This window comes from Sinocyclocheilus grahami, unplaced genomic scaffold, assembly GCF_001515645.1.
Source record: "Sinocyclocheilus grahami isolate Dianchi unplaced genomic scaffold, SAMN03320097.WGS_v1.1 scaffold177.1, whole genome shotgun sequence".
Taxonomy (NCBI): domain Eukaryota; kingdom Metazoa; phylum Chordata; class Actinopteri; order Cypriniformes; family Cyprinidae; genus Sinocyclocheilus; species Sinocyclocheilus grahami.
In genome coordinates this window covers 1,041,273-1,062,726 of record NW_015505356.1, presented here as the reverse complement: position 1 = coordinate 1,062,726, position 21,454 = coordinate 1,041,273, and the positions used below count along the sequence as shown (strand labels likewise).

Sequence of the window (21,454 nt, the reverse complement as noted above, 5' to 3'; positions counted from 1 at the left end):
AAGAAGAGTAGTATGAGGCAAAATTAGTACAAACACACCGATAGGCCTACTCTCTCACTCCCATGCTTCCCGTCTGCATTCACAGTGAGACTGAGCGCGAATGCTTAAAGCAGAAGCAATACACATTGCACATATACTAGATAACAAAATAAAACAGTATTTCACAAAATATAACAATGTAACATAACAAACTAGTTATGGTTAATTATTCATATTTCCCCATGAGCTGATCCGCTACAATATATATATATATATATGAGAGAGCGAAAGATACCCATGCTTCCCGACTGCATTCACAGTGCTTAAAGGAGAAGCGATACCTAGTACCTAGATACCTAATTTAGTGCAGGTTAGCACTATGGTACACTAGTATACATAAACTAAACTAAAGGCTAAATGAAAGCACAAAAATTAGGATGTTTACTTGTCAGCTGTTTCCATTCAGAAATCTGGGCACCTCACATTTTTTGCTTTGGTAATATTTGGTTAATTAGCTAACTTAGCCTTCTAGCGTAACAAAATGCTAACTAAAAAAATAACTTTTTTTTTTTTGATTAGTTAGAAAAAAATATTATGATAACTTGCTAATTTTTTGATCTGACAATACAAAGTATCACAGAGGGATATGATTCTGTAGTGTTATATGTGTTTCAGGAGTGAAATTCTCCTCCACAATCTCTCATAGGTCCGTTCTTGTGTGGAACTCCCAGTTTTCGCAATCCAGTCGATTCCTAATGGATGAAATCAAGTTTTGTCCTAGATTTTTTCTTATTAAATAATGTTTTTTACTCACAAATACGTCACACTGTGGAAGTAATTGGGTTGTGAAAGCAATTTCATGTGGAGTAAAACCAGAAGTTCAGAAATTCCAGAAATTCCACTTACATTCCTAGCTTCCTAGCTTAATTTCACCAGCATGTATGTCACGTTGTTAAAGATAGGTTAGATAATGGAATCAAACATAAATCAAGCACAGATTATACAATAACATAATAGGTCTCTTAATTTTCTCAAACAAATGAAAGGCTGCTGTAATTACGCACCACCACGGCCCATCTGTGACAGCTTAACACAACTTTATAAGTGGAAAAAAAACACCCCAAATCAATCTGAATGGAATTAGATAATTGATTAAATAATCAGGCACGGTAATTAATTCAAAACCCCTGAGTGAGTCAATATCCGATATCTGATTGAGAGAGAGAGAAAGAGAGATGCCTCCAGTCAGTGTTGATTAGCACCAGGACGATTACTGGCATTCTTCACATTGTTGACGCATGTATACGTGTGTCTCCGGTCTCCAGGGGGCTGCCCGAACGGTTGTAAGTTCAACGCCATGTGCTTGCTGGAAAACGGAGCGTTTCGGTGTTCCTGCAACCCCATACAATGTGACGGCACATACAAGCCCCTGTGCGGAAAGGACGGAAAGACATACCCCAACGACTGTGAGAGGAAACTCGAAGAGTGTCGGACCGAAACAGGCATCCCTGTCAAGCAACAAGGGCCCTGTGGTGAGTGTGGGGAATTGTGGGATAGTTCCGTACAGATTTTTCTTGTAATTTTATGTTAGTGAAATAGATGTTGTTTAATTAGCATTGTATGTCTGCTTGTGTTTGGTTGTGTCCTGTGGGAAACTCTTGTGGAAGGTGCTCATTCTCTTTCATTTCCATGCCGTTCTCATTCTGCCATCAGCTCTGATGACACATGAAACACTGACTTCATGTTTCATTCATGTCCTCACCCCTCCAGTGCCAGTCATCCACGCCTGTCCTTCCATGTTCAAATGTCTTGTCATTTCCCCCTTTGTCTGTCTTTGGCTGTCTTTAAACTATTTTTTCTGTTCCAGTGTGTCTCTCTGTCAGTCTTTGTCCGTGTGATGTCTGCTCAGGGTCACCGCCGGACACATCACTCGTTGTGAGCGGGGAAGAGTTCAACCTCTGACCTTTCTTATTGGAATTCTGACCTGTGGGTCTCCTTCAGGGGGCCCTCAATGGGCTGGTTTGATGTCTTTTTTCTACCTGTACCTCTTTGTCTCTGTCTCTTGTGTTTGTTTGCGTGATGGAGGATGGTTGGAGTGGCCCTCCCTGCAGCTCCAGTCCTCATGGCACTATTTGGAGGGGAAGTGAGGTCATGGAGCTCTTCTTTTTTTCGAGTGCTGTGATTGTCTGGATGAATAATTTCCCAATCGTTCTGACCCTGTTGTTGCCCCGCTACCTGTTTGCATGGATGCATGCATATAGCACCCTAGGGAGCTATGTTAGTTCCTCTGTTACATTTAAGGACAGAAACAGAATCTATGCAAGTACGCAGACGTAAAAACTCAAAAATGTGGAAGTGAGCGTTCCCATATACATTCCCATACTAGAGGGCAATAGTGTAACTGTCAAATGTCTGCCATTAAACCATATGCTGCCTTTCATATATATATATTTCATATATAAATATGTTGATATGATCCAAGTTGCTCAGTGAAGATTATTTTTTGGATTGTTGCTCCACCATGAATGTAGACAAGAAATCTGGCCATAGAAGAAGAACGTTTATGAAAACAGGCTTGTGTTGCTTGAAACGTTTGCGTACTTGTGTAGCACATCCCTTTGGCATTTTCCCTTGAGTCCGAGTGCGTACTTCCCTCCTATACAGTATATAAAAGGCATATTCAGTGTCTCCTGCTATTTTTCTTAGTGATATTTAGTGCCAGTTTATCAGGAAGTTGTGATTTTGTTCTCTTTGACTCGTTGGATTGAAACGGTGCTTATTCGCAAATGATTTATGCGATATTCCAATTTTGCACAAGTTAAATTTGCAACTTAGCTAGTGAGTCAGGCTTTGCTTTTTATGGTTAAATTGTACTTGTACTAACCAACAAGCATCAAATATACTTTTGTGTTAAACATGTAGGCCTATACAACATAGCTAAAAATCTGTATCTTTATATATGTTTAATTTTTATAGAATATCTTAATTCTCTTATACAAGTAAATGAATAATATCTTGAAGTTGTTTTATTAATATTTACCACTTTTTACTTGCGAACAAGACAAAAATATTAAATGATTTTTCACAGTGCGCACCTGGCAAATATACCAAATACTATCTACCAAATTGACGATCAAGAAGTCTTCAGTACATACTGTGCAAGTACAGTAATTCAGAGGTAGCCTGTTTCGTGCACCACTCTCCACTTTACACTAAAATACATAAAACACCTCAAAATTATTGCAGCAGTTATTAAAAAAAGGCTTAAAAGGGAAAAAATTGGATCTGGACAGTGTGTTAATTATAGGACGTGTATCCAGGGCTGTTTTGGCAGGGTTCTGATTTTGAGCACATTTTAACGGTACAGAAATATCCCTCTCATTTATTCTGAATGCAATGTGTGTCCTACTACCTGGCAGCACATATGTGGCAACTATAGCGCTGGATGCATCTTTTATTTTTTCCCTCCCTTTCTCTTATTTTTTCTCTTCTCACTATCAGCCTCTATGACTCATTAGGATTGTTTTCCAGTCTTCAGCGAAAAGATGCATAAATTAACATGTAAAGAGGAGTAGTGCTCATGTCTTTGACTTTATTTCATTATTTCTGACAAAGTAATTGTTTTGGTCCTTTCAGGCTTTTGCTGGTAGCAAGTTACAGTATGTTGTTTTAATACATTTATTTACATTTGCATATTCCGCAAACCAAACATTAATTAAACATCAAAAGCTCTGTGGCGGACCTGAGCCAGGCTGACTGCCTTTCATGCCGAGGAAGATACGGAGCATTGATGAGCAAAATTCTTGTGCTTTGGACACCTGCTCGCAGTATGCAGAACAAAGTTGCTTTGCTTGGTTGCCTTGTTTTGCTTTTGTCACATTCTTTGTCCTCTCTCTCTCTTTTTTCTGTTATATCCATCCAGACCAGGTTTTGCTTGTTTGCATGTTCCCATTAGATGTTGTCAGGATTGTCACATGAATATGAATGCTAACAGCTAGCTTCCTGTAGACTGCCTTAATACTGACAAGGGCCAAAGTGAAGTCTATGTTTTACTAAAGTGTGTTTCGGTCCTTTAGAAGACACTCAAGCGTGACAAAGCTCACCTTTCCCACAGTGGAAAACCTCTAAATGGGCCTCTTGTTACACACTAATCAATAGCAGAGACGCTGTGTGTGTACATGAGTCATTTCAAACGCTCAGCATGTCAGGTTTTTTTTCAGTGTCTGACATGGTTTCATCTGCTTCCCATTGTCTTTGGAGGCAAGCAGAGCTGGGTCACTGTGTCAGCAGCGCTTGTTGAGAGACACAATTCGCTCTAAAATCAAAGAAATGTGTAGTAATGAGAAAGGTCAACAAGAGACTGCAGCTCCTAGGGAAAACAGAAAACACTGTAAAAGTAGAAAGTTTGAGAACAATGGACTGAAGATACACAAGACTAGACTGTGGTTCCTCATCTGAAAGTCTACCTGCAGACTGTTGATGGAGCTTTAAAATATGGCAGTGTATAGAGAGTTCAGGTCTTATTAATGTCAGCGTGGCTTTTTCAGTCTGTTGTTTGAATGTGTTAGGCAGCAGATGAGTCTAAGAACACCTGTGTCAAAGTCATTTTAGGTGTGACAAAAAGAAAAGGATACTAGATAGGGTTGGGCGATTATATTGAATATTCATATTTAGTTCACAGGGTTTTTGCTGCCAGTGTAAAATCGAGCAGCATTGTGATGAATGTGCTTTTTATTTTGTCATTAAGTTCATGAAGAGTAGGTCATTAGACAATTGGAAGTTTCCATATGGCATTTTTCATGCAAAAAAAAAAGGAAAAGAAAAGATATTGTTATATTGGTACATATAATGAGAATAATTAAATATAATTTATTCTTTACTTTCATTGTAACCATAATTATTTTTTAAAATATATACTTGTTGCACTAAACATTTCTAATTTATTTTACAACAATGTTTTTAGCCAAATCATAGTTGATCTGATTGAAAAAAAATATATATTTTTATTTTATTTTATTTAGCCACCATTGGCTTCAGTCTGTTGTTTGAATGTGTTAGGCAGCAGATGAGTCTAAGAACACCTGTGTCAAAGTCATTTTAGGTGTGACAAAAAGAAAAGGATACTAGATAGGGTTGGGCGATTATATTGAATATTCATATTTAGTTCACAGGGTTTTTGCTGCCAGTGTAAAATCGAGCAGCATTGTGATGAATGTGCTTTTTATTTTGTCATTAAGTTCATGAAGAGTAGGTCATTAGACAATTGGAAGTTTCCATATGGCATTTTTCATGCAAAAAAAAAAGGAAAAGAGAAAAGATATTGTTATATTGGTACATATAATGAGAATAATTAAATATAATTTATTCTTTACTTTCATTGTAACCATAATTATTTTTAAAAAAATATACTTGTTGCACTAAACATTTCTAATTTATTTTACAACAATGTTTTTAGCCAAATCATAGTTGATCTGATTGAAAAAAAAAATATTTTTATTTTATTTTATTTAGCCACCATTGGCCCATATATTGTGCTGTATATTAGCATTTTCTTATGAGGGCAGTCACAGGAAGTTACAGAAGCATGGCATAGTTATGGTACAATATGGTAATACCATAACATCCCTATTTGAATACAATCTATTCAGTATATGATGCTGTGATGACCGGGATATTATACAGTAGAATATGGTAGTACTATGGTATTATCAGATGATAATATATACTGTTTTTGTTGTACTGTTTTTGTCTAAATTAGGTCCTAAGCTTGTCTTTACAATTTCCACAACACTTGTGCTATGTCTACTGGGAATATGTTTTCCAGGTTTCAGTCTCTGTCCTTCACAGCCTCATTTTAATTTACTTCAAATTAAATACAGTGTCTGCTCTGACTGAAGTCTATGAGACCTTGAATGATCATCTTTGTGCATTATCATGGCTCTGCTCCATCCAATGTAATTTCAGAACTCCGTAACTCTGTGGGTGTGCCAGCCGTAATGGACTCCTAATGATAAGGAAAGAAAGCAGCCCGTTTCTCTAAGCTGAGCAAGATGGATCCTGCAAATGAAGCTGACCTAAATATACAGCTGTCATTATAGTCTGGAGGATGTTTCATAGCTTTTGTGAAGTGAACAGACCCTCAGAATATACCAGCTTTCTGTCCTTCCCTGTCTGTCTCTCTGTTCCCATGGCAGTAACTCATAAAGACTAACAATGGGCTTAGACTTACTGACATTGTCATTGAGCTAGAGCTCTGTGAAAAGAGGTGCCTGGGAATCAACGCCCCAGGTGACAACGCACTCTGATTAATATTTATCATTTGCATGATTATTTGATTAGCCTCTCTTGCTGAAAACGGCATAAACTTTGATTTTTTTTTAATACTTTTCGGAAAAAACAAAAACAATATTAAGCACCCATTGAACTTTGGAGGGCCTAGTGAGATGTGCGTAATTAATCCAATTAGACGAGTAGATTGAGGAGCCAGGGTAGCGTGATTATAATTAGCATGAACCTTTGCACCTCGCTGTGTGAGGAGGAAGGGTTGTATCTGGGTCGCTGTTGTAAGTTGGAAAGCCCTCACCGGTTTCTGTTATGTGTGTTTGTTAGGAGGCTCTTTGTAGAATATACCAGCTTTCTGTCCTTCCCTGTCTGTCTCTCTGTTCCCATGGCAGTAACTCATAAAGACTAACAATGGGCTTAGACTTACTGACATTGTCATTGAGCTAGAGCTCTGTGAAAAGGGAATCAACGCCCCAGGTGACAACGCACTCTGATTAATATTTATCATTTGCATGATTATTTGATTAGCCTCTCTTGCTGAAAACGGCATAAACTTTGATTTTTTTTTAATACTTTTCGGAAAAAACAAAAACAATATTAAGCACCCATTGAACTTTGGAGGGCCTAGTGAGATGTGCGTAATGAATCCAATTAGACGAGAAGATTGAGGAGCCAGGGTAGCATGATTATAATTAGCATGAACCTTTGCACCTCGCTGTGTGAGGAGGAAGGGTTGTATCTGGGTCGCTGTTGTAAGTTGGAAAGCCCTCACCGGTTTCTGTTATGTGTGTTTGTTAGGAGGCTCTTTGTAGAGCATGCTTCTGTAATGCACGTCTGCCTTCCCCCTCGTCTTCCCTCATTCCCTCATCCTCCTCTGCTCCCCTTTCTTCTCTGTTCAGAGTGCTATGTGCAATGCTTGTCTTAACGTCTGCCTGTGTGACGCCCTTCTGCTGAAGGGATCCATGGATCTGTCTCGCTCTGTGCTCAGTTTTCAAGCTTCTGTGTCATTCAGAACTGAATTATGAATGACTTCAAAATTCCAGTTCAATTCCTGAATTTGAATTGAGGTAGCAAACTGGGTGCAGAATTGTAATTTGAATTTAAAGAAGTAGAATCAAAATTAAATATTTTTTTTCAATATGTCTTATGCATAAATTTTCTCATACACAAAGTGTGATCATTTAATTAATATTATTATTATTATTATTTCAAAAATACTTGAAAGAACAGTAGCAGCTCAACTGGAATCACATCTGCAAAGTAATGACATTTATGAACATTTCCAGTCAGGCTTTTGACCCAAACATAGAACAGAAACAGCTCTTGTCAAGGTTATAAATGATCTTCTCCTAGCTGCTGATTCTGGTTTTCTGTTTGTTCTTATTCTTTTAGATATTAGTGCTGCCTTTGATACTGTTAGTCATTCAGTGCTATTGGAACGTCTGGCTTGCATTGGAATAGCTGATAATGCACTTCTTTGGTTCTCATCTTATTTAAGTGACAGAAAACTGTTTGTGCAGATTAAGAATACACATTCACATCCTGTCTCAGTTAATCATGGCATTCCACAGGGGTCGGTGCTGGGTCCGCTTTTATTTATCATTTATATTCTACCTATTGGTCGTATTTTTCATTCTTATGGTATTAATTTCCATTTTTACGCTGACGACACACAAGTATGTATCTCTACAAGACCTAATGTCTCTCATCCCCCTCCTGACCTCACTAAATGTTTGCAGGATGTTAATATCTGGATGACTAATAATTTTTTTAAGTTAAATGCCAATAAAACTGAAGCCCTCCTTGTGGGTTCTAGGTCTGTTTTATCTAAAACTCAATCCTTTACCTTGGTTATTGATAATTGCCCAGTCAATTTTTCTGCCCAGGTGAAAAGTCTTGGGGTTATACTGGATGGTTTGCTTTCGTTTAGTCCTCATATTTGTAATATTTCACGTTCTACATTTTTTCATCTACGCAACATTCCCAGACTTTGTTCTTCACTTATTTTCTGTTCCAAACTTCAAGATGAGTTCCTTTGGTGGTAGGGCTTTTAGATATGAAGTTATGGAACTCTTTACCTTTGCACATTCGCCAGCTGGATTCAGTTTCCATTTTAAAGCTCAGATAAAAACATATTTGTTTAGAATAGCTTTCAATCTGATCTGCTTGTTTAATGTATTGTTATGATGTTCGTTTTTTGTATGTTTTTTATTGCTTTGTTTTATATTGTATGGTGTCCTTGAGTGTCCTGAAAGGCGCCTATAAATAAAAGTTATTATTATTATTATTATTATTATTCTTAGATATTTCTCTCTATATATATATATATATATATAAAGATTATATAATATATTCATTATTTTTTTAATAAATGTAATGTATTAAATGCTCGATTATTATGATTGTTTTTACGTAAATATTATTTTCAATATATATTTTTTATTTTAAATAAACCGTGGTGAAGGAACACTTCATTTATTATAATTTATAATATTATTTATACATTTTATAAATAGTATGTATAAATAATTTATCATAAATATAATTATATATTTTCATATTAAGAATCAGTCATTATTATTTATTATGTTCAAATTAATGATTATGTGATTTGTTTGTTAAATTTCTTTGAATTGCAATTAAGTACATTTCACGTCCTGTCATTCCAATTTAAATTTAAATTCAAAATCCTATGTGATACAGCCAGTTCAATTCAAATTCACACTCAAACTGAAAGCCTATTCCGAAGTTCAGAATTTTGCCAGCCCCCTCTATTTTCAATGTGTCCAACATTAGATAGCAAGCTAATATTTTGTGTGGTTTATTTTGTCCTCCCATCTCTCTCTCCCTCTCTTTGTCTCTTGTTCTCTCACTTCCGCTCCTCTTGCTTGTCCAGTTTCACGGTGTCTCACCTCATCCATTTTCCTCCCTTGCAGTGTGGGGAGGGCAATGGAATTAGTTCCTTGGTTAAATTCTTAATGCGTGGGGAGAAAGTTTCTACGCCCTTGAAGCCATTGTTTGGTGATAAGTACTCCTTCAGAAACCAAACACCGCCTCTGGGGGGATTACTGCTTGTGTCATGCTAATATTTTCTTCTCTTCCTTTTCCTTGCACCTTCTCCTACATGCTTATAAATGTTTCCCCTCAAGCTGAAGTGGAAGGTAGGGAACGAAAGAGAGAAAGACAGAACCGAGGGGGACGCGGCGGGGGAAGTCGCTGCTTCTGATATGCAGACACACAAAAAGTGAGACACGCACAGCTTGCCGAAACTCGCAAATTCCTCTCATATTGGCAAGATGCGCGGGAGCAGAGAGATGGAGGAGACACTCATTTGTATCATGATTCACGCATGCCCTGTAATCCCAATGCAAGGGCTGGAGATCTCCATATGCATGAGCGTGCATGAAACAGATCGTAGGAATAATTCTCTGCGTTCACACTGTACGCCAAGTTTGCGCCAGAGCTGAGCTGAAGAAGCTTACCAGACCCCCTGAAGTGTGTGTTGGCTGACTGTTTGCGTTCTGACAGCCCTTAAAACCAAGTTAAAGAAATCTTCATTGGCACAAGAGACCTGCTCTTTAAATAGCACATAACAGTGGTGAAATGTGAGTGGGAGTGTCCCTTGGGTGGGCGACGTGTCAGGATAAAGCATGTAGTGAAGCCGTCACAATAGGAGAATCTCGTACTATGTGCTAATAGTCCTTAACATCCTGTTTCAGTGGCAATAGTAATTAAACGCTACTAGTACGAATGCATAATGTAGTACAAAATTGCAGTGTGGATGTAGAGCAGGAGGCGGAGCCAAATCACGCATATTATATAACACCGCAGGGGTTGGAGGTGTGGGGGATTCTCAGGCCTGAACGTGGCAATTACACAGCTCTTCCAAGTCCCGCTATTTCTTCACACCTTCTCATTATTAGACCCGCTTTTCCACACACAAGCTCTCACGCAGGCTCCTAATGAATGTACACCACCACTTTCCATCGTCACTTACTTTTTAACTTATGCAGCTTTCCTTTCTTTTACATACGTTAACCTCTGAAAAAAACATCAGATGCGCTCGTTTCTACGTGCATTGTGTCTCAGTGGCAGTCCCGTCGAGGCATATGGCTGTCATCCAGCTTACAGCTGGAGTCCTTGAAGACTGGCACTGCAGCACAGGCCTCGGGGATGGCAGCCCACTATTTCAAAGAGGCTCCAAAAAGGGCTCATTTTTTACTGAAAGACTATGCAAGCCATCTCAATAACCAAAGCCAGGCTGCTTTTTTTATGAAGTATGTAATCGTGCCGGCATGTTACATTATTTCTCAGAGAACTTTCTCTTCCTTGACTTATTAAATCTGGAAGGTTTTTTGTCCCATCCCCTAGAGACGAAAAACTGAAAATGAGAAACTGAACAAGTGAACGTTTCTTTTCATATCTAAATTTTGTATTCTTTATTTGTTTTTTTAAGGAGAGCGATTCTTTCATCTTTGTAAGGAAACAAAGGGTGGCTTGGGACAAAGTATTATCGAAGGCTGCGGTTCGGGTTTTAGGAGCCTGTGCCTTGGGAAATGGGTCATTGAAGTGTTTTGAAGGTCATGAGGGCTTTACTGATGAGCCTGATCTCACCGTCCTCCAGCCGGTTGCTTAGAAGGCACAGATGGAGAGACGCTGAGAGAGAAGATCTGGAGGAAAAGCCTGTTTTCAAGGCCTATGAAATTAGGCACCAATCCACTGTTTACACAGTTACGTGCCAGTTCAAGACGTATTTTAAGCTCTCGTTCTCAGCAGAGAAATCTATAGCCGGAAACGTTCTCTTAGAGGAGCTTCTACTGTAGGACACTTTTAGATTGGCACAGGAACACAGCAGTCGGGAAGTTAACCTGCTTATACTCCCCACTTCTGTTTTTATTTTCATTGGCTTAGCCGAGCAGTTGCATGTGTGAGTTTAAAAGAAATGTGTGTGTGTGGCACCGCTTGAATTCTATCATGAAAAACATGCTTTGGAGTACTAATCATGGTCTTTTGATGCATGCTGTGCTTCATGTGTGTTTGATATGCGCTTCTCCCTGGCTGCCGTCTTCAGATGTGAGGCGGGATTATAGGTGAGCGCCAGGAAGAGGTTAGAGAAGGGTTGCGTTCAAATCTTTCCCCCCAGCCTCTTGCAGTTCACTACAGCCCTGAGACTGTCTGAGGGTCTCACTCTTGCTAAGTATTATTTAAGGCACAGACTAAGTCTTTAGCTCTGTTTGCTAGTGCTAAACCTAATGAGCTGCCTTCTGTCTACATAGTCAACTTCTAAGAGAACATTTTAACTGCCATGGAATCTTGTTAGTAACCAGTTTAGAACTTTCTACATAGTGTGTGCACCATAGCAATAGCGCCACACAACAATTTCAGTAGTTTGATGTTAGCATGCTAAATTTACAGCCAAATTATCGATTTGTATTAGTTGATTTTATTTATACTGAACTATTTTTATTGATATTTTTCAGTACTGACTGAAAATTAAGTTTATTATCAACAACGCCATGGGGAATTTATTTTTACTTATTTATTTATTTCAGGTTTATTTGACAGGGACAATGCACATCAACAATACATAAATGCACAATGTGCCAGAATTAGCCAGAAGGCTATTTTGCATCTGCAGTCCCTGTTCCACTTAGCTTGTTGAAATGGATTCTAGGTTTGACTTATTTCGAATTTTAATGATAGCCTACTAGATATCTTACTACCCTTACTCTATTACTCTTCATTAATAATAAAAATCATATATCAATAGTAATTAAAAAAAATGCAGCCCTACAAACAACCCTTACGAAAATTAACCATAGTTTTCCTACATTTGAAACCAAAAAAACATGGTTACGATAGTTAAACCACAGCGAAAAGCTCTCGCAATGCACGCAGATTGCCTCCTCGAAGACATCGCGTGCGTGCTCCTCGCCCAAACAAACAACGCATAGATCGTGTGAATCATCGGGTGTCAGGAACCGCTGGCACGGATGTACACACTTTCTAAACGCTCCGCTAGTGCTCGCCATAGTAGGAAAAGAAATACTCTTACTTTGCTTTTGGAATGCACGCTTCAAACAGAACGGTCAGTGAAGACGAAGAAAGTGATGATGTGCGCTACCGGCGCCTATTTTGTACTAGTTGCGACGGTAGTGACGTCATGGCTGTCGCCGGCCAAACAAGTTGGTGTTTTTTCAATGTAGGCTTCAGACACGGGTCACGATGAGGCGTTCCCCATAGCGACCCCTAGAGGATGCAGTTCGAAGTTCCACGAAAGGGAACCACAAATTAACCATGGTTTTGCTACACTAACCATAGTTTAACCATGATATTTGTAGTAAAACTGTGGCTATACAAATTGTAGTCAATACGCCAATAAAACATGGTTACTACACTTTTACTATAATAAAACCGTGGTTAATTTTCATAAGGGAAGCTTAGCAAACCTGGCACTGTTTTGTTTGTTTGTTTTTTAATTGCATTTTTAATCACAATTTTTTTTATTAGAAAAATAATAATTATTATTCAAAATCATATTGCTCTAACTAGCATGCTTGAAAATGCTGCCTCTTTAAGCAGCTCAGTGTGTTTTGGAGTACAGCAAATCTCTTCTCCCTTCAAGAAGCTCGAAATTACGTAATTTTTTTTCTCATTATTTTGTCCTTTATTTGTTCGTATCTTGTTGGAAAAGAAAGTAATTTTTTACAGAGAGGAGCGTATTTGATTTATCTGAAGGTGGTATGATAGCTGCTTGTGTGCAGTATTAAATGTATCTGAGTGTCTGTAATATTATTTGGAAATGATAGCATTTCTCAACCCTCAGCTGTGGAGCCCAAGCATACAAATGTGCAGCATGTTGTGCATTTGTTTATAAAACCAGCTCATCTAAAAAAAAAATTTATGTCAACATTTACTCATCCTCATGTCATGCCAAATCCGTATGACTTTCTGTAGAACACACAAAAAAATTAGGCACGATATTCACAGTTATTTTTCATACAATATAATCTATCAAACTCCATTGTGTGGAAAGGAGCAGCATGAACATTTTGCTTAACATCTCTTTTTGTTTTATACAGCAGAAAGAACATTATACAGGTTTGGAATGAAATGAGGGTCAATGCTTCTACGGAATCTCTCCTAGAAACCTCCTCCATCCTTTTTGTGCATTAATTTTTTACCTGTTTTAATAAAACTTCCTCCTGATTGGGCGAAATGAGGACAGTGAGCTGTGCTGGTTCACCACTGACCCACTTCTTCTTTCTCGTTCTCTACGTTCTCTTTCCCTCTGTGTTGGCATCAAAAACAGGGCTTGTGTTCAGTCCCACTGTCCCTCGGCCCTCTGTCTACTAACTGCAGCAGTTAATGAACTTACTGTGGAACTACTGTGCACCGCTGAGAGTCCCAGCTACTCTCTTTCATGTTCATATTTCATATCTGTGCTGTAGCCCAGTGCACTGAATTATTAACTAGAACTCTCCCTTTTCTGGGATGATGCTTTGTGTTTTACTCGTCTGTCTTTTTTTTTTCTGTCTGTAGTTGAGAGAGGCTTGGTTAGTGATGCATGAAATGAGATGTGAGTAGTTAGTGTTCTGATTGGATGCTCTAATGGGCTGCATGTTTACAGCTGCAAAGTCAGAGTGCATATCTGTTTAGCAAGCAGTTCGTATAACATTTTCTCAGACCACGAGTTGTTGTGGTTTAAGAAAAAATGTTGCGTTTTGTGTCCAAAACTTTAAAGAGAATCAACTATTTCTACTAAATCATAGGTTGCATACCCACTGCAGTGGTTGTGGGTGTGAAAACCACTTTTAAATGCATTTAATGAATCCATTAAATTATTGTACCATATGTGAAAACTGGAGTCACTCCAGATCCTGAAATGTTTGATAAAGAGGTCATAGCAACGGTTTGGTGTCTCACAGATGTAAAAGAGGAATGATATTTCACATGCACACTGCAGTGGTTATGGGTACAAAAACACATTTAAATGAGGGATTAAATCTATTAAATTATTGTACTGTCTGTGAATGGAAAACTGGAGTCACTCCAGATGCTGAAATGTTTGATATAGAGACAAGCATAGCAGAATTTTGGTGTCTCAAAGGTGTAAACGTGGAACATGGATGTGACAATTTAAAAGTAGGATCCGGCTGTCACTCTTGTAATAGTCAAGAGAAACCTGATTAAGCACTGGGAAGGAGAATGACATCTGGATTTAGCTACCTTTATTCTTTCCCCTCCTCCTGGTCTTTCCCATCTTCATCTAAATAGAATGATAACTTGTTTCTCTGCTTTTTGGGGCAGATCTTAACCTGGAGAGCCCCTGCCTGAAGAAGACCTGCGAGTTTGGAGCCGTGTGTGTGGTTAAGAACAGCGAGCCTGTGTGCGAGTGCTCAGACGCGTGTCCACAGGACCAAGACCCTGTTTGTGGCAGTGATGGGCACGCTTACAGTAGCTCATGTCAAATGAAAGCCATGGGATGTGCCCTTCAGAAACAGATACAGATGCAGCACAAAGGACCATGTGGTGAGTCCACACACACACTCACACATTGATGCCACTCACTCCCTCACTGCTTTTCATCCTCGTCCACCCCCTGCACTTAAGCACTCCACCGATATTTCAAGAGAGGACTGTAATTTTCCTCCTCCACAACCTTTTTTTGAAACGATGCACTTAAGTTAGAATTAAAGAGGGCAGGATCCTTCACAGTAATTGTTTGCATGAGTCGTGGGTTTTTTGTCTGGCTTTTGTAAGCATGCTCCAGATAAGTCTGCAGAGGCCTGCTCGCCCTCCAAACAAACGCATGTTTATGTGTGTTTTTCACAAAAGGCTTGTAAATCATTTTCGATGGCTGTCTTTGTGCTTGGGAGGGGAATGTTAAGGAGACTTTTTCTTCTAAACTTGGAGCCCTTTGTAAAGCCTGTCCCTTTCACTGTCGGCTTAAGTTTAGAGAGAATGAGGTGGAGCTATTGTGTCAACAGAAGTGTCATACGTTTGCAGTTTATACATGTGTGTGCATTGGCAATGCCTCCAGTGAAGAGTTTGAAATGGATACCGGGGGTCATTTGGTAGCAGTAAAATTCATCTCAGATCGCTAGAAGCCACGGCTGCACTTTATTTATCATGCTATATATGTTGCCAGATAGTAAATGACATATGAGAGTGATATCTCTCTCCTCACAGGCTTCTGGAACATCAGCTTAACTACCCACAGAGATTTAACCCACAGAAACAGGTTTGGATGGGACCAAATAAGTCTGGTTTTCTTAGCTGGTCCAATTTTCTCTAGATGCTTACTCAACTGAACTGCGAAATTGTGAGACTAGTTTAGACCTGCTAGATCATGTTGGACAAGCAATTTAGAGATGATAGACCATCGTTGATCAGCTAAAAACTGCTGTGGTATTCCATAAACAAGCTTAACCACCTTGAACAGGATTGGCCTGGTTTTTCCAGCTGGAAATAATCATTGTAGTTTTAAAAATCCACCCATTACAGCATCACAGCAATGTTGATGGGTCTGGCCCCTCGCTGGAGCAGGTGTCAATGGAAAGGGGCAATAAAGAGAGCAGCTGCAAACAGCTAACCATACGGAAGGAAACGTTGTTCATTTAGTGCTGTGTACACAGCCACACTCTCCAGCACAAGTGAATTCTATTATTATCACCGTTAATTATCCAGGCCCATTCAGACCAAAGCCTCTTCCTCACTAAGACCCCAGCTGTGTTTGTGTGCATTTGTTCATGAAAGCTTGTATGTGAGTCGTTGTTGGTAGCAATGCACCCACAAATTTCATTTAATTTTCTTCACTCCGCATAGAGGGGAGACTCATAAATGCCCTTATCTTTATAGCTCAGGTGCAGTCTGACAGAGATATGACTGACGTTGTTTATTAGTCTGATTTTTTCCCTCCCATTTGAGTAGCAGCTGACCTTGTAGTGCAGCTACAGGAAAGCTTGCCGTTGTAATGGAGTATTTGATATCTGCCCCTCTGAGAACCAATACATATATGTTTATATGCAAGGAAATTAAAGAACAGCCAACAGGTCAGCAGCAAATAAGCACTTTTTACTGGTGATTGAAATGTTACTGGCCACAGTTGGGGAATATAGGTTACCTGCAAGACACTGAGCTGGAAGCGGAAGAAAAATCATCAGGCTGTTGAAGGAGTGAGAGGGCAGTAAATAAAAACTAGGAGGAGATGGAGCAGACTAATAGAGCCGGTGCCCTTGCCCAAGCATCAATCGCCAGGGAATTTTCACCACTATTCACAGAAAGTGCTGTTCTGTACCTGACATTAACAATGTTCCTTCCTTTCTCTGGACAAAAGAGAGCAGTTTACCGATCAACTTTAGAGGACTAGTTCACCCAAAAATAAAACTTTTGACTTTGCAACAAATCTGTATGACTTTGCTTTTTTGAAGAAAATCCACTTTTTCATTATAATGAAAGTGAATTCTGAACATTTGAATAATTATTCACTGATAAAAATTCTGAAAACATCTATTCTAGCTTTCCTACACTGAAAAAAAATTCGATGTAAAACAATTTTCACTCAATTCACACAATTAATGACAAAAGGCAAGTAACACATTGAATTAAAGTTGGAATTTTGAAGTAGAAAGACTTTTTTTTTTTTTACAGAAATAGTGATGACAAAAAAATAAAAAAATTTACAATGAATTGATCCAAAACGAACGATTTGTTTGCATATCAGGCTGATTCAGTTCTCAATGACTCAGCTTAACAATGACTTACATTTCAGTCTTTTTCCTACACAAAGCTGCCATATCAAGACTTTTATATGTGACACACAAATGGTACAAACCTTTTTTATACCTTTTATTATACTTTTTTATTGTGCTTTTGTGTCCTTTTTGAAGCTTGAAAGCTGTACTCCCTATTCATTGTAACTGCATACAAAAGAGTGAAACATTATTCAAAATTCTCTTTGTGTTTCTGTGGGTAGAAAGTCATACACGTTTTGAATGGCATGAGAGTGAGTAAATGATGGCACAATTTTCATTTCTGGGCCTGAATGGTCAGAATTTCTTGTTTCCCATAAGGCTAAGCTCTGCCCAAAAGACCGCTGTCTGTACTCGTATCTCAGGTCCAGCTCTGTATTCTGGATTGCTGTTTTTACGTAACAGACTGTCGTATCTATTGCGCTTCCCTCTGCCGAGGCTGTGAAAGCATGGAAACATGTTGCAACTGATAAAGAAATGCCTTTATCACACATGCTGATAAAGGAGAATACAGCAGCCATGAGAATGTGATTTATCGGCCTATATTGGACTGTCACGACGAGGCGCACTTGGGCGGCTGCTGGGCAGCATGCTGCGACTGCTTTTAATAAGACGGCCGAGCGTGGTCTCTGAGGTTGACTGAGTGCAGATCCTGAGCGGAGGTGAGGTCACTTTATTAATGTGCAATAAACAGGTTTGTAGAAGAGAGAGACGAGAAATGTATGCATGAGGACCTCTCTCCATTAACACTAAATCAGGTGCTGTTATTACCCCAGCACTAATTGAATGTGATAGCAGTTGCTCTAATGCGATCCCCCAGGTGTAATTGTCATCGGCCATGCTCCCTCCCTCCCAGTTGGAACCACATTTTGTTTTACTGATTAACTGGGCTCTCAGTAATCATAGCAAGATGTTTGAGAACTAGGGATGTCAATTTAACACGTTAACTGTGATTTAAAACACACACACACACACACACACTAAAACCTTTAATCACACTCTGACCCATATATAAATTGTGTAAATTGTGTATGGAAATAAATAATATTAGAACAATTTATATCTTCAATTATATCTTCAATTCAATAATTTAATTACATATTGTAATTAATATCATGAATTAACCAAATAAAAAATTATATATATATATATATATATATATATATAATTAATAATAGAAATATATATTATTACAACATTTTTAATTGATTATATATAATATTTGTATATAATATATTTAATGAAATTATATTTATTCTGTATATAATTAATAGTCAAATTAATTGTATGATTTAACAACTAATTGCACATTAAGAATAATATATCACAAGGTGCTTTGTAGCTTAATTAGAGGGCTTTCTCATTAAATATTGATGTGTGGTTAATTAAATGCAATGTCATGTCAAGGGGGCTGTAACTGTGTCCGAAGGCTCAACATCAGTTGAAATGTTATAAGATGCTCTACTGTGACTGCATGTAAGCAGAGCAGTGTTGCTTCCATCTATACAATGGAAGGATGCTTTAGCCCAGACTTTGCAGAGAGATTTTTATATAGCGGACAGACGGCCGGGCAGCTGAGGCTGATCCTAGTGAGCGATGGTGTGAATCTGTAGCCTGAATCTGAATCCGTTGACGTCACACTTCCTTTTCAGCAAATGAGTCCTGCACCAACTGCTCATTTGGCGCGATCTGCGATGCTCAGACTGGCCGGTGTGTGTGCCCCAAAGGGTGTTTGGAAACACGGCAGCCCGTGTGCGGCAGTGACGGGATGACGTACGAGAACGAGTGCAAGCTGAACGTGGAAGCCTGCACTAAGCAGCTGGATCTCAGGGTGGTGGCCCATGGAGAATGCAGTGAGTACAGAAAAACGACCGTCAATTCATCCATCACCTTCATACATGTTCACTCATCAGTCTGCGTTTGCTGCAAAAAAAAACATTTTCTGTAGTATTTTTGTTTTGATTTCCAGGAAAAGTTTCTTTAGAACAAGATACATTTACTTAATTTACAATATTGTGTCAGATATTACTTTTTTCCTAATGTATCTTGAATTAAGTTTATCTGTTTTGTTTATGCATAAATCCCATGTTTTTTAGATTTATGCTTCAAGCAAGAAGAAATAATTTAGTTAGAAAAATAAACTTAATTCAAGATAAATGTTCTCTGAAAAAATTTTTTATTTTGTGCACTTTTCAAGCAAATTGTGTTTTGTTTTGCGTTTTTAAATTGTTGAATTATGTGGTACTAAAAAACAAGACAAAATACTGATTAAGAAAATGTTTTGCAGTGCAGTTCTTGTCAAAACACAAGAAACTGTTTTAGCACTCTTTCCAAATCGTGCTCTGCATGGTACATGATTTTTTTTACATGGTGGTTTTTATGTAGTAGAATCCCATGTGAATGCTTTTGGAGTTTCAAGAGGACGTTTATTGAGGTGTGAACATGTTTCTTGCACCTCTTTGTGTCTCAACTATCCAATGCTGTGATGCGTGTGTTGCCTGTGTGTGATCAGAAACCTGTGGCAGCACTGTGTGTAGCTGGGGAGCGCGGTGCTTGCAGAACCAGTGTGAGTGTCAGCAGTGCACGGGTCAGCCGGTGAAACCTGTGTGCGGTAGCGACGGCACCACCTACGACAATGACTGTGAGCTGTGGCTGGCCTCCTGCAAGAAACAGAGGAAGATTGAGGTGACCAAACCTGGCGTCTGTGATGAAGGTGAGTTTATGTGTTCATGTATGTGATAAGATAAGTGAGGAGCTGAACTCCCTGTTATTTGCTGATTTTCATATTTGGTCTCAGGGCTAGCCGAGTTAATGGATTCACTCCAAACAGTTTATCCTGGCCAATTTAACCTCCTTTCATCAACTGCACTTAGTGACCCATCATATTTACATTTACATTTAGTCATTTAGCAGATGCTTTTATCCAAAGAGACTTACAAATGAGGACAATGGAAGCTATCAAAATCAACAAAAGGGCAATGATATGCAAGTGCTATAACAAGTCTCAGTTAGCTTAACACAGTACACGTAGCAAGGTTTTTTTTATTATTATATAATAAATAAAAAGAAAAACAGATAGAATAGAAAAAGAATAGAGCAAGCTAGTGTTAGAGGCCTTTTTTGCTTTTGATAATTGTATAATAAATAAAAAGAAAACAAATAGATAAAATACAAAAAGATTAGCAAGTGGTGGTTTTGTAGGCAAACATTAATCTCTTGAATTTTATGCGAGCAGCTATTGGTAGCCAGTGCAAATTGATAAACAGAGGTGTGACGTGCATTCTTTTTGGCTCATTAAAAATTTATCTTGCTGCCACGTTCTGGATTAATTGTAAAGGTTTGATAGAACTGGCTGGAAGACCTGCCAAGAGAGCATTACAATAGTCCAGCCTGGACAGAATAAGAGCTTGAACAAGGAGTTGTGAAGCATGTTCCGAAAGAAAGGGCCTAATCTTCTTGATGTTGAATAAAGCAAATCTGCAAGACCGGACATTTTTAGCAATGTGGCCTTAGAAATTCAGCTGATCATCAATCATAACTCCAAGGTTTCTGGCTGTTTTTGAAGGAGTTATGGTTGATGAAATGAAGAATTGTGATGAAACGATGGGTTTGATGGAACCACAAGCAGTTCTGTCTTGGCAAGGTTGAGTTGAAGGTGATGGTCCTTCATCCAGCAAGAAATGTCTGTTAGACAAGCTGAGATGCGAGCAGCTATCATCGGATCATCAGGATGGAATGAGAGGTAGAGTTGAGTGTCATCAGCATAGCAGTGATATGAAAAAACATGTTTCTGAATGACAGAACCTAGTGATGCCATGTAGACAGAGAAGAGAAGTGGTCCAAGAACTGAGCCCTGAGGCACCCCAGTATATTTGAAGCATGGAATGCAGGCATCAGTATGCGGCTTGTGTTCTCTGTCTTTTCGCCATAGGTCTCTGTTGTGTCAGTGTTTGAGATTCAGTTTTATTCTTATTTTGATGCAGTTATAGATGGTACCTTGCTTTCTACTTTAATTATTTCATTAATATTTAATAGCACACATTTAATATTCACAATATATGCACAATAAAACATATACTGTACATATATGTGTGCGTGCGTGCGTGCGTGCGTGCGTGTGTTTGTACAAAAATATTAAGCAGCACAACTGTTTTCAACATGGATATTAATAAGAAATTGAGGACCAAATCAGCATATTAGAACGATTTCTGAAGGATTTCTGTGACAGGCTGGAATAATGGCTGCTAAAATTTCAGCTTTGTCATCACAGGAATAAATTAAAATATATTAAATATTTTTTAAATATATTAAGAAAGATAACAGTTATTTAAAAAGAGACTAGAGACTACTCTCAAAAACATTACCAACCCCAAACTTTTTGAACAGTTTTGTAAAGTATATAGACAGTAATATCAACAGATATATTTCGACTAAATACT

At 38.5% G+C, this 21,454-nt stretch overlaps 1 protein-coding gene across 1 annotated transcript in view; it reads left to right on the top strand.

The window, feature by feature from the left end:
• LOC107593945 (agrin-like) overlaps positions 1-21,454 on the top strand; it is a 299,089-nt gene that overhangs the window by 217,464 nt on the left and 60,171 nt on the right. The window contains exons 7-10 of the mRNA XM_016283847.1: positions 1,305-1,511; positions 14,572-14,793; positions 18,668-18,868; positions 19,528-19,728. Coding sequence (XP_016139333.1) covers positions 1,305-1,511; positions 14,572-14,793; positions 18,668-18,868; positions 19,528-19,728 — 831 coding nt within the window. The remainder of the gene's footprint in view (positions 1-1,304; positions 1,512-14,571; positions 14,794-18,667; positions 18,869-19,527; positions 19,729-21,454) is intronic.